Source organism: Cuculus canorus, chromosome 7 (genome assembly GCF_017976375.1).
Source record: "Cuculus canorus isolate bCucCan1 chromosome 7, bCucCan1.pri, whole genome shotgun sequence".
Lineage (NCBI taxonomy): Eukaryota > Metazoa > Chordata > Aves > Cuculiformes > Cuculidae > Cuculus > Cuculus canorus.
The window spans coordinates 16,918,335-16,933,006 of record NC_071407.1 but is presented as its reverse complement, the minus strand read 5'-3'; the positions used below and the strand labels follow the sequence as shown (position 1 = coordinate 16,933,006).

The window sequence follows — 14,672 nt, the reverse complement described above, 5'->3', positions numbered from 1 at the left end:
TGACTGATTGGAGGCAGTCAGAGAGTCAGAATAATATTTTTTAATTCGCATTTCTGCAGTGCTAAATCCCTCGATTGAAGATCAGTGTACATTATGGTACATATTGCACAAACCCTTCTAAAGATATGATCTTTTGTTCTGAAACACTATCATCCAAATGAATAAATATTCATTGACCACATTTCACTTATTCCATTTGTTGTCATACTATGTCTATGTACATCCTTCTTTGTGGTGTTCTGAAGCAGAGAACAGTCCTTGATTTCTTGTTGTAAAGGGTTCCTTTGATTCTACTGAATTTTACATTGTCCCTATAGCGATTTCCAAAGAAGCAATGAATTACCTTTCTTTTCACAGAAGAAACTAAAAAAGGGAAAAAATGGGATATTATTCCTGCTGCCTGTGATAGACAGATAATTTAAAGAAGGAGTGGAATCCAAGTATGTTGACTGATGCAACAGAAAAAATACTGAAGGCAAATCTGTAGGGTTAAGGGGTTAGTAGAGCTGCCCAATATATACTACATACCAGTGGTACTACCAATATAGCTAAGGCTCGAGGATGTAAGCAGTCTGGAAGCAGAAATTATTGAACAAGCTAATGCAGCTACCAGCCCCGTGGCTCCCTGATGGGTGACAAGGACTCATAGACGTTAAAAGAATACTAATAACAAGTAACTTTAAGGAAAACAATTATTTTCTTCTCTTGTGTTGTTCAATTAACAATGCTCATTCACTACTCATAGGAACCACATACCACCCACAGGATTCAGAGGAAGTCCTGTGGAGTTCGGGGCTCCAAAACTGAACTCCATCCATCAGCTCAGAGCTACAGAGGGCCCAGACACAATAGTAGACATCCTGCAGCAACTGGCTGTCAGCAGGGAGACAACAGCTTGATATAATGTATTCACAAACTTGAGGAAAGTCACACACCCAAATCTTGCTTCCCTGCATTTACATCATTTCTTATGTGACAAAGATAAATGTGAGGATCAGACGGAAAGCAAAATTGCTAGGAAAAGGAAACTATTACAGAGAAACTTCAGTCCACTGAATAACTTTGACTGAATAGGATGTGTATCAGCAACTCAAGAGAGATTAAGCAGGAATATAGAAATATAATAGGCACATGGATCAATTACTTCTAATTCAGGCAAGAGATTTGTTAATTAGGAAATTATCTGAACCTTCTGAAATCTACTAACAGATCCTTCTGCAAAAGAATAGAAACCTTCTCCAGATAAAGCTTAGCTTGTGCTTTCTCTCATATTATTCTTGGAAGTGACTGCTTTATAAACAGTTTCCCAGACATGCAGCATGTCAGTTACTGAAGAAATTTAGTACCTCATCAAAGAAAACTGAAGCCTTTGGGGTCTGGCATTGCAGACAAAGTGTAGTAGGGATATGCACTTCAGCTACCAAGAATGCAACTTCAGTACCATTCAGGTTGTGATCTTACAGGGAATTCCTCTGTAACTATGTGATGAGCCTTCTTCCAGAGCCATATTTTCAAGCATAACAACTCTGCAGATTTTTTTAATGAATTGATTAACTATTTCTAAACCTTGTCTTGTGAAAGTACTGATGAGTAAGAAGAAGAGTTGAAAGCTGATTAAACATGACAGGTGGTAGCATTCAGACAGGGACTCGGATATGTCCATCTAAGTAGTCTTGACAGCAGGTTTTGTCTATTTTCTTTTTTTTTTTTTTTTTTAATATCTGCTTTGATCAACTTCTCCAGTAGAACTTTTAGTAATTTTTATGATGGTACTATTTAGAAGATCTAACTCCCCTATACTGCTCTAAGTAGTCAAGACTTTCACCTGCACGTGACAAATGAGATCAATAAATGCCATTCCATGTCTGAGTTCCCACACCTATAAATTCACCTAACACTAACAACCTCACCTATTTTGGTTCAACTAAGGCTTATGTTCTTTTACAAAGGCTGTTACGTGCAGGTCTCTAAGTCAAGCTGAGCCAGTGCTTCACGAGTTCTGTCATTTTCTAAATACATAGTACAGATTTCTTGTCAGCCCATCTAATTCTTGTGTATATCTGGTTCGGCAAGTGAATAACCATGAGAACTATATCCTTAAATGAACTAGCTTGAAGAAACAAGAAAATTATTTTCTTATTTTTGGTAACTTCCATGGTTTAGCTTCCTACAGCAATTCTTTACTGTCAATTAGGAAGAAGAGAACATTCAGTTTAAGCATTATACCTTTCATCACACAGTCTTTTGTGTACAAGCTACGATACTTCCCTCTGGAGAAACTGGTTTTTGCCACAGAGGGAGTAGTGTATCTTGTAGTTACATGGCCAAACATGTATTGTTTTAGTTTAGTAAGTATTGATAGGGCTACTGAAGTAAAGTAACAGCCTTTGTACACCAAGTTTTTAAACCCTGGTTTTGGGTATGCCCCCTCGTTGTCAGTAAGCTGGGATCTACAGCAAGAACTTCATACACTATCAGTGTATTATCTGCACTTCTCTGCTGAAAAAGAGGAATTCAGATGTTGAACTGGATACAATCTGTTTTGCATTGAATTTGATAAATGATTTTATGTCCCAAAGAACATACATGCACCTAATACCTGGCACATGTGCTCTTACTTCTTGGCAGTAACAATGTAGGAATATCCACTGCCAGGAAACAAATGACTTGCCATCCTGCTTTTATTCTGCAACTCCTTATCAAGGTAGTGTATCCAAAGCCACGCTTGTTTTTGATCCCCTGCTGCTAATTTCTGTGCATTTGTTTCCAAGCTTCCTAATTCTTACCAGCTGGCAGGTATAAATCCCATCCAAGTAATGAGCTGACTCATTTCTGCGTACAGAGCACTGATTGAGATATTCCTCACAGATATCTGTGCACACAACGTGTGATCTGAGCCTATTGTGATTACCTACAGGCTTCAGAGAATCTAGTTGAAAAGGAGAAATCAAAGGAAGAAATTCCACTGGGGAATATAAGTGCTTACAAATAAATTGTAATGTTCATATGAAGAATTCCCATTTACTTGTAAGAATACAGTACTCTGAGAAGACATTGTGTCCCCCCTGCAAGTCAGATAACACATATTTAGCATGCAGTCATACTGTGATCAGCTATGCATATGCATGCTACCAGTATGATGCGAATACATGAGATATTGAGCCTTGAAGTGCCCTCGTTCAGCTCACAGTGTGCCTTAAGCCCTCTTTCTGCTTTAGTGCAGAGTCAATTTACAGAGAAGGGGAAGGCCAGCAAGTGTTGTTTCCTTCCTCAGCAGAGCAAGATCTATGGTCTGAAATCCAAAGAGGTGCACCTCCTGTTCTGTTGCTGTCTGAAATTTGAGCTCCTTTCTTTAGCTGAATAAGCAACATTGCACTGAAAACTAGAGAAGCACAAATCCCATTACATAGCACCCTGAGGCTGGGCTTCATGTTACAGATGTAACATGCTTCTTTGCTTGTTCAGAGAAGCTGGGAGTGCATGGGGTGGGGAAAGGGATCAGTAAGCATTGTGAAAGAGCCTCTGTGAAGATGAAAGTCTCAACAACCATTTCCCTCAGGAAGCAAAAGATGAAATATTCTGTACTACTTGCTAATTAAAATTTCAGTCTGTTGCCTTATGAAAGGGAGGCTTACTTTTATCTTTAAACTCTGAAGTTTTTAAGACTTACTCCTAAACATACTGTTAGGGATTTCTCCCTCTTGGAAAATCCCAATGTTTTTTCAGGTCAAGACTCTTCTGCAGAATAGAGGCTGGGGTGGGTGTGTACCCTACCCATTTCGAAGCCTAGGCACGATGTGGCTGGCAGCTTGTGAAGGAAGCCACAGCGTATCTTTTGAAGCCCTCGACCTCCAAGAGTCACGGTGGATAGGTTTGGCAACAGGCTGCAACTTATTCTTGGAGGTCTTCTAAAGGGCTCAAGAGCATTCTCCACAGGGAACACAGATGGTGAGAGCTTCAGTATGCTTTACGTTGAGGGAATTGGAGACAGGCCAGAGCTGAAATGCAGTTACTACCACAGGAAATGAATTCAAATTAAACACTACAAACAAACAGTGGGGAAGACTGAGCTGTCAGCCTGCCTTCAGTGGCAGACAATCCCGTGGCTGGAATTGAAGCCTAGTGATCTGTGACACAGTTCCTACCTACAATGAGTTAGTTCTGAGTTTAACAGAAGGACAGTATCATCTCTCAGTGATGAATGAGAAGAGGGAGAAAGAAGAGGACTGTATTAAGTACTAGTGAGAAATTTCTCCTTCAAATATATTTACACCTGTTGCATGCAACACTACAGTTTGGGAGGTTAACAATATTTCTCACCAGCAATACACCAGAAAATGCATTACAAAGTAATGAACAAGCAACACCAGAAAATGCATTACAAAGTAATGAACAAGCAACCCAGGAAACTATCAATTTAATTTCCATTATGCTTTGGAATCAGAAGAAAATGCATTATAAATATCAGGTATCAATTTTTAGAAGTTCATTCACAATAACTTGAGCTCATAAAAGTGCTTATCTACATGCTTATTTACACAGATCATAAACAAAAGTCTGACAAAAACGTATCTTCTGATGCTTCTATGGTAAATTATTCTGTTTATTGATCACATTGATTGCATTATGACTTTATGTCTAATTTATCTCTAATTTTAGCAAAATGTTAACAGAATTTGCTGAAAATCTTTGACAATTTTCTCCCATACCTATACAGAATTTATGGACCTTATCGTTCACAGTCCTTGGTGTCTCAGACCAGGACACATCACTATCAGACTGTAAACTCTATGTTACCATGTGGGTGGAGGCACTGCTATGGTGGCTGCTTAACTCGGGGGTTACCAACAGCACATGATTATGTTCACTTGAGATGGCTGCCCCTGCTGCAGGACCAGCACTGACAACAGCTGGAGGCTATTAACAATATGCCATTAAGGACTCAGATGAGACACAGTCCTCTTCACCCCTAGCAAAATAAGGAAACGCCACAATCATCCAGCTGAGTACTTGTCTGAGTTCACACAGCAGAGGAAGAAGGCCTGTTGGAACTGAATTAGTGCTGGTGGCAGATAGAAACACTAGAAACAACTTGCAAATGCTAAAGTGAAAAGAAGCCAAGCTATGTTTGCAGCTTAGGTTATAACTCTGCAGGCAATGAACTGGTTTCAAGAATAGGCATTTGTTACCACTCGGTTATGAATCAGGAAATTTGCCCTAGGACAGCAACTATTGACCTCTCAGGCTGCCACAAGGTTATTGTTCCCATCCACTACACTGACTCCCAAAGAATAATGCACAAATTGTAAGATTCAAGCCTTTTCTCACAGTATTTAAGTGTTCGGGACATCTAAGAAACTGCCTCACATTCCAGAACTGTAACCCTAGTCTTTAGGCACTAAAGAACAGATCATAACCAGGACAAAACTAATTCACGTCAGAGGCTGAGCTTCCTCAAAGGCTAATTCAAGTAGGACTAACTAAGACCTGTTTACTTTTGAAGGTTAATTCCAGTTGACCTAGGATCTGAATCAGTAGCAAAATCCCCAAAGTTCATTCCAACTCACTTTGGGCCACTGCACTATTTATCCAGGCTCTCTATACAGAGATTATCTTCAGAGTGTGACGCAGGTTGCAGGAGAGCTGCATCAACTTCACAACATGCCAGAGGCCAGGCTCTTTAAAGCAGTACATGCCACTCTGACAACTGTCTTGCTGAACTAGGCTTCCTCTAGTTGCTTTAAGAAAGTGGGGCTAAACAGCGCATGTATGTATGACCAAAAGTCATACACTAAGACAAGCGGCATGAGGCATGACACAATTACTGCAGCTGGACAGAACCGTAATTCTATCCCAATTTGCTTAGCAGCTACTCACTGCTGTAGGAGCTGCAAGTTTCTAGATGATCATCACTATCAGTATGGGGAACTGTACATTAATGTTCTCCCTGCAGTAACCTTCAGGTATCTCTCTAAGAAAATACTGTGTGTTATTCTGCAGTTTTACAGACACTGCCCATCTTCCCAGACCTGAAGCACAGTGCCCTCTTATCATCCCAGGGATGAAACTCTACAGGCACAGACAACCTTTGGAGAACAGTCCATTGGCTGCTATAGATGCAAAGATTTCCATTGATGCAAAAGCCAAGTACATTTTTGATTATGCTCATTAACTATCAGTCAGTATGAAGCAAGTAAAACGACACTTCCATTTGAAGTTAAGAGTAGTGAAGCACTGGAGTAGGCTGCCAAGGGAAGTTGGTAGAGTCCCCACCCCCCAGAGGTCTTCAAAAAATGCACAGACATGGCACATCAGGACATGATTTAGAAGGTATGGTGGTGTTTGGCTGACAGTTGGACTTAATGATCTTGAGGTCTTTTCCAACCTTAACGATTCTATGAAGTAAACTATTGACACAGAAAAGACTGTCCAAACATGAAATTATCCTGCATTCATGTTTTTAGTTTACTCCATATAATAGATGAGCTTTTAAGATCTTCAGGAATTGTGTCCCCCCTCAGTTATTTTCTGTCTTGTATGCCAAACATATATAGCAGAGAACAGTCAAAATATAAAAGTCAGACAGTCATCTGTGCACATAAAAAGCCTTCCACATGGCAGAAGAAAACAGAATAGAGAACAAATGCAATTCGCATGATTAGTCAATCGCACCAAGTCACCTCTGTAAGATGCTGAGATACGATGGTTACGGGAACAGCACAAAAATCTTTATTGCCTAGGGTTTCTACGGATTACTAAGATCTTTAAGGAGCATTTTAAGTATGATGAGCATAAGAGGTGGTAGTGTAAGGAGAAAGAGGTGGCTCATCAAAGGGGACACTGGCAGATGCCTGGCCCCTTCATGATTCCTGGCCTCTTAGAGCTTCCTGCTACTAATTGCTGTTCTCTTCTTAGACACAGCTCCTCATGCCAACTATTTCTCTTTCTGTTTGCTCTTTTATGCCTGTGGAAGGAAGAAGGAAAGTGGGCTTGCTGTGGAGAACGTGCTGTCTATGCATTGCCTTCAGGGAAAAAAAGAGGATCAGGAACTGTTAGGATGAAAATAGCTACGGCAATTCTTTTCAGAGCTGCTCTTCCCCCCACAGCAATCATCCAAGTGTAACTCTTCCCCCTCTGTCCTGCAAGCTGGCTCCTTGTAAGTGACTTTATTTCTTTACTAAAGTGCACTACAATATCCTACTGCCCAATCCTCATTAATCTTACACGCTGCCCTACTACAACAGGGAGTGAGTAAGCTGTTGTTGAGATAACTGGCTTCCATTAGCAACCATGTGATTGGCAGGACGATAAAGTCTTTTCCCTTGCAGGTCAGCTGCTTTTTAAGAAGAGGGCAATCCTGCTGATCCATCTTTTAGCTACAGTCTCTCACAGAGTCCCAAATCTCCTGCATTTTAGCTTTGATACGGTTCAAGCTTTCCCCCTTGTATCAGCCCCTACCTGTCATCAGCTCCTCTGTACCAAACAGCCAATATCAGGAGTTTGACCTCAGGGCACAGTCCGGGTGGGCAGGTAAAACCTGACCACTGGACCTACTTCCTTATCTTTCATATCCTGCAATTCATGAAAAAGTATCAAATTCAAACTAAAAACCAGAAGCATGACCTTTTATAAGAACTTTCTGAAAAAGGCTCTGTTGGCTTTCTAAGTATCCTTGAAAAGAACTGTCATCCACCCTATTAACATAGAAATGGATCACAAATAAGGAAGAGAGGGAAAACACTGCATATCCTTGGTAAATGTTTTTAATGCCTGCTTGCAATACCTTATGGTAAGACACATAAAAATATAGTAAAAACCAAATCAAAACAAATACACTAGAACTGTTCTAAATCTACAAGCTCCAATTGCCACCCGATAGAGAGCTGCCCAGACTTTTGCTGTTTATGAAGTACCTGAAACGGATTAGAGTCCCTTAGCATAAGAGCATCCTCTATAAAGCATTACTTGCATCAGGAGAATTCTAAATATAAGTTGCTAACATAAACTGAGAGCTATCATAAGCAACACAGTCCCTATTTATGTGACATGCTCCACAGTTGCTGCTTAAAACATCCCCTATATCGTCTTCACATAGTTCACAGTTATCCCACTGCAGATACCATTGTATTACTGTAAGAATGTACCAGACAACTCTACCTTTTAACTTTTGTATTTAAAAATACACTTTCATTAAGCCCTTTCTAACTGGAGAAACTGGAATACTTTTTCCTCAGGAATTTTCCCTTCTGAAAGGCCTTTTCATTAACTTGCTGTGAAAAACCTACTAAATTATTGAAAGTGAAAATATTCTTACTACATGGTTAATTTGGCACAGAATTGTTTCTACATTTCTCTTCATTTCTGATTACTTTGTTGGGTTCTGAAAAATATCACCAACATCTGCAAAAAGCTAAAAACTCCCTATGTGAAGTTAATGATTCATGTCACTATTTAAATAACACACGTGATTTTGTGAAATAATAAATCATAATATGAAATAAATCATAATAAAAGTTTGAGAAGTTTTTGAAAATTATTTGCTATGGGTGGACACAGAGTTGGAATTTACAGAGAGCAGGGAATAGAAATAACTACATGAAATTAAGGTAAGTAGATTTTAGTCTGGAAAAACTTTCCTTTTGGTAAGAACAGTGGAAAAGTGCTTCCGATATTAAGGCATTTAAAATACATATAAAATCAATATAGCATAAAGATCAGTCAGTCGAAATAAAGCTGCTTTCTAAGAGCTTAAAAGAATTCTATGTAAAAAATAAAAGAAAGGAAATGCTTAATAATATCATACTCAATTCTGCTTTCTGGGGAGTAAAACAATTGCTCAAAATGGATTCAGGCCAGCACACACCACAGTAACACATACACTCTTGCAAGGAGATGTCACAGGATCTTTACAAAACCATCAGGACCAAAATTCAATCTCATATGCACGTTAAGAGTACCACCAGTAGCACAGTGCCCCCTAACAATACATTGGAGAAACAGTTTTACGCTAAATTACAGGGAATAGGGCCACTAATAACACTTCAAATAACTGCTTTTCAAAACTAATTACATGGGAATGCGAAAACATGAAAGGTTCTTGAATTTAATAACCTCAGTATTGGTCAAAAGGGGAAATTAGTAGGATAAAAAACAACAACTACTGTCTTACTTGTCTGAGGTCGATGAAAGCTAACTGCAGGGTGTCTCCCTGGAATCCTGGCACAGGCTCAGAACTAGCAAACACTGCAAAGAAAGGTTAAAAACATTACAGATGTAGATGTTCAAAAAAATCTAACAGAAATCAAGTTCTATGCAATATAAAAATTATCTAATATTAAAATGAAACAAGTTTGACAGAAATACATTAAACTAATAACTCACAGTGATTAAAAATGAACAAACCCACAAATAACTTTCCCATCATTTTTCCAATAATACCAAAGAATAACACATTTAGGGGTATTATGAGGAATTTTGCTTAAACTTCTAAGCCAGTAGTAATGCTACAACCATAGAAGCTAACAACTTTTTTTGGCCTGAGGTCAATGATTATTGAAGAATTTCAAAATAATACCAATTCCATGGCTGTCAACATATTTTCAAACATCTGCTTTTGTTACAGCATCTGTTCTATAAAACTCCCACCTCTGGCTAAAGAGCAATAAAAGACAAACACTAAGGTGGGAGTTAGTTTAATGTGTAGATGACAGGTGGAAAGCTCTACATGCCACAGTCAGAGCAGAGCTGAAATGCCTGTTCACGCCTTTTAGCCCGCTTATTGATAATGAACTTCAGTGCTTTTTGAACCCCAAAATAGACTGTCAAAATTGGAAGGCAAAACTATATTAAAAACACACACACACAAAAAGGTAACATTTAGGGTAATGAACAAAAGCCAGCTATTTGTTTAAATTAGGAAATGATTAATAACTGCCAAACATAAAAATAAATATACTTCTGTTGTTCTTGTCCCAGGCACATGTTAACAACTGACACTTACAGATATACTCATAGCCTCACTCAAACTCTTGTGATGTGTCTAACTTAAGAAAGTTTTTCTTGTGCTCTTCAGTTAGAGCTCTTAACAAAACAAAGCAGGTATGACTGTAACAGTTTTGGAGATATCACCTGGGGCAGTGAAAGGGAACATGTTTTTCCAAGTTTAAGAAACAGGTCACGTAATGGTAGAGGAAACAGAACATGTATCCAAAACATTACGAGATCCAATGCTCAACTGTACTCTGCCACATGGACTCCTACTAACATTTACAAATAATATGAAATACTTTGTAGAATTTTTTTCTTAATGGCTAGTTAGAAAATTTGGATCACGCAGTGAAAGTATCATCCGGAAAGACACTGGTGTCCCAGCTAACATGATGGTAAAATAATGAGCTCAATTATTTACTTCTGAATGTATGGTTTCAATGTAAAGCAGACTAATGAGTTCAGACAGACTATAAGCCTAAAAATGATTATATGGAATGTCATGGTAAATGAAAATTATATAAAGATTCTTACTTAAGTGGTACAAGAAGTTACTAAAACCATCTCAGAATATCCAAGAACAGCTTAGTAATAGATGAATATATAGTATCAGAGTAGCAGCTTTACAAATAAATGGAGAATTTATTGCTTGTATTACAATAGTGTGAAAATTTTTATGCACAGTCATGTAATAGCAGAATGAATTAAACTCAACAATTACTTGATTCTTCATAAAGTAAAGGCATAATAAATAGCAATCAAACGCCCCGAGGAGAACACTGTAACATCACAGACAAATACTGGCAAGTGTTGGCAAACACTCACTGGTTACTCTATTCAAGTCTGATTTTTAAATTGTCTGGTTCTCCTACTTTATAAGTAACACCAACTTTCTAGGGGAGTTTTCAGAGAGTTTCAATCTACCACAGAGATGCTTCTAAGTAGAAGAAGAAAAGGTAAAAAAGTAGAAACAAGCATATCCCAAACCCAGTATTTTATACAGAGAGTTTGCCTAATAGCAAACTCTTTGCACCTTAAAAGCAGCAAAGAGAAAACGGTATGCACAATCAGCAACCTGCAGAGGAACAAAAGATCTCCAGGCCTAGGAAAGCACCTTTCTGAACACCTGAGGCTAAAGGATTGGGTGTCTCCATAGCTGTCTTCTGCAGGTATTCATGGCCACTGAGACCACCCTTTCTTCAGGGACAGACAGGCCTATGATGCTGGCCCCATGGTCAGCCAAAGACAGTGTTCAAAATGAGACCACCATACTGTATCAGGAAATTCTTAGCAATGCTCTACAGCAAACAGCTAAAAAGAGACTTGGGCTGTGAGCTATATAAGAAGGATAAGCGTGATGGTCAGAAAGGGTCTTTTCTACTTCCCCTGAAGAAGGAAGGACAACTGCACAATTCCTGAAAAATAAGGCCCATCTGTGTCTGATCTTGTATAACTTTCCATTCATACACAGTACACTGATACCAGCTTCCCTGACTTGAATCCGAGCTGCTCCAGTCCCTCCACAATGGTAACATTGGGAGAAGGAAGCTCGTAAGGTAAAGGAACAGTTATAGAACTGAAAAGTGACTAGAACTGAAAAGTATCATCTGCAGCAAAACTTTTCAGTTAGCTATTGGCACTTTATACTTTGGGATGTACTTTCCTATAATGGGATACTTTTGTTTGCCAGAGGGCAAAGGTTTGCATCCCTTCTGCAACTCACCAGGCTAACATAGCTTGGAATTTATCCTAATGCATCAAGTAATGCAGTATGATTTAGTTTCTCTACATAGTACCTACTACCATTGCACACAAGGTACCAAACTTAATTATTGTATAGGCTTTGTTCTCTTTAACTACAATTTCATATCATGGATGCATTTACACCACCAGGGACACTCATTATAGCACAAGCAATTATTCTCATAGTTGGGTCATTTTTTGACAGGCGACTACAGTAGAATTTGTTTCATTATTACAATTTCATGAGTTCAAAGGGCAAAAAGATAATCTACTTATGGTAACGGTCAGCCAGTTCCCCCTCCTGCCCTTGGCTCAGCGCTTTTAAGTTTTGCTAGCAATTTTACAAAGCTAATTAAATACTTTCTACTGCACAGCGTTTTAGGAAGATATTATAAGAACAGGATTAACATTCTTAATGTCTTTGTCCTAAGGGTCCTTTTCCAGATAGTAATGAAACATTGTCATATATTTCTGTTTTACAATACTCACCCCCTACATTCATTGTAGGCTTAAAGAGGATTTGGAGGGGTAGGGGGCTGGCTGGTTTGTTGTTTTAACATTCATAAGAACATTCAGGAATTTTATGAGAATGAAATGCAAAGATCTCCATTAAGCTGTCACACAGCAAAAAACTGGCTGCTTGGCAGTCTGAATCAGAAACTTTAACGGTTTTAAGAAAACAAGCTAAAAATATGCATTTTACGCATCTAGTATCGACAAGGGGTTTGTTAATATCTTCTTTCCCTGCAATTTGCTGATAATGCATAGACCTTTTCTGTGTAAACAGAACAGCATCTTTGGCACAATGTGTGTCCATAATATGTACAATCTCAATGTACTTTCTACAACAGACAGTTTGGGAATTTACAGGTGGTAGAATCTAACGAAAAAGTATATAATAAACCCAAAACAGGTTGGGAGGTAACACATGCATAAGAATGATAAATTTAAATATTGTAAAGAGCACTTCAGCCCATTTTCTTTTGAATACTTTGCTTTGATGTTCTAATTATGTTTCGTATACAGGATATATGGGAATTGATGTATATATGTGTTAATGAATATCTTAAGAAAAAGGATGTGTCTGCTAAAATGGAATTTAAGACATCTTTAACTATAAATTGTACAGAATTTCTGTGATCTTCTAGATTTATTAACAGGTCTCTTCATTTTATTCTCTCAATGTCCCGTATTTTAGTCATTTGGTTGTGGTTCCCTGTTGGTTTGAGAATTCAGTACCTAATTCCTGCAAATAGTTTTTCTGCTCTATGGCAGAAATTAGAAATCAGAATCCAGACTTTGGATCAAAAGCTCAATTAGGACAGTGTTACTTTGGTCTCATAGCATCAATTCAAAGGCAGGACAGCAAAGCTACAAACGTATTTCTAAAGGAGAGGGGAGAATCAGGTGACTATCAGAGCAGTGGTCAGCCACTTTGCAGCCCTGCTGGATGCTCCAGCTGTTCAAATACGCCTGGGGGGAGCCTCGCTGAGGGAGCAGCCAGCTGGCTGGGCAGCAGCCCCTAGCCCTGCCCCCAGCACTGGTGAGATTTCTCCGCTTCCCCTCACTTCTGTGCTGCCATATGTGACTGCCAGATGAAGGACAGACTCAAGTGAGCTAAGTTAACCTGGCTTCCCAGATGGGAGAGGAGGCAGGCGAAGTCAGAGGCCTCCAGAAGAGACTACTGTGCCTTTTACAGGAAAAACGGGATTTGGGTTCCTCAGCTTCTGGCATGCCCACCTGGAGATCACCTTTGTGTATGCTCAATAGAGAGCAACTGGATCAAGATCTCTGCTGCTCTTGGATACTGCAGCTCTCCACACATTAGGTGAAAAAGGAGGGACTGGCAGGAAGCCCTGCGTAGGGCCAGTTGGGAAGGTATAGCGTATCCTGCTTTGTGCTAATTCTCTAACCCATGCTAATTTACAGGCAAGACCCAAGACCTTTTCATCCTTGCACGGATTCATGTGTGGGTGAAAAAGGCACACAATCATGCCTCATTCTGCCAATTAATCCCGTCTCACAATTCAGCTATGTTAAAACATGTAAGTCATAAAAAATACTGGTAACTCTTCCAGCAATTAGAATTTCTGACAAGTTCTAATTCTTTAATAAAATGCTGATGTGACGTATCTAGATCTGGGTAGCATCTCTACAGCTAATTGTCTCTTATGTACACCTTGCTTCTGAAAGTGAGATACAGTAACCCACATTTGATTTTCATCTTCAAGAAATAGCAAATGCTTCCCCTCCCCAAGCTTCTTCCCTTCTCAGGACACTGAAATGCAACATGCTAGCAACAGACTCTCAGTTGGGTTTCATTCAATGGGACCTAGAACATTTTATTTTTCTGAATACTGTTGTAAGAATCTCAATCATCCTAGTGGAAGATCACCATTGAGAAAGAATGTGTTAAAATACAGAGGTAAAACACGCTCTAAGTTAGAAATATGTAGAAAGAGTAGAGAAAGACTTCAATTAAAACAGGACACACTGAAAGAAAACTGAAAGTTTTTGGAATGTTTGTAAGGAAAACAAAAAACTTATTAGAAGCAGAGCAAGAAGATTGCAACTTTTTTTTTCTAAAAGCATCAGAGAAGACCATCTGCACAAGAATAACCATAGTGTCCAGAAGTATCTAATGCTTCCAGATTTTCTGCTCTGCTTCTTAAAGTTAGGTACTTCACCACAAGATGACCTCATTCCTGCCCTCCTTTCTTCCTTGGAAGACCACTTACCATTCCACCTATTTTCTGTGACTAAGAACTTCAGTATTTACTAACTTCAACAATTGTTGCTAATCTGACAAGTAATCACATTTTCCTTCTTTTATTTAGCTCTTCTCCAGTCCATATTAGAAAGAATGTAAAGATCAGAATAAATATCTAGAATATTGCCAAGAATTTTCACAAATATACTTTCAGACATTCATAACATTCTAC

At 38.8% G+C, this 14,672-nt stretch overlaps 1 protein-coding gene across 8 annotated transcripts in view; it reads right to left on the bottom strand.

Moving 5' to 3' along the window:
- The window catches only part of EXOC6 (exocyst complex component 6), a 93,553-nt gene that overhangs the window by 16,607 nt on the left and 62,274 nt on the right, over positions 1 to 14,672 (bottom strand). For all 8 annotated transcript variants that reach the window (XR_008450682.1, XR_008450683.1, XM_054071579.1 and 5 more), the window contains one exon: positions 9,170 to 9,243. Coding sequence is in view for 6 of the 8 variants with exons in the window: in XM_054071579.1 (XP_053927554.1) it covers positions 9,170 to 9,243 (74 nt within the window). In the remaining 2 variants the exon portion in view is untranslated. The remainder of the gene's footprint in view (positions 1 to 9,169; positions 9,244 to 14,672) is intronic.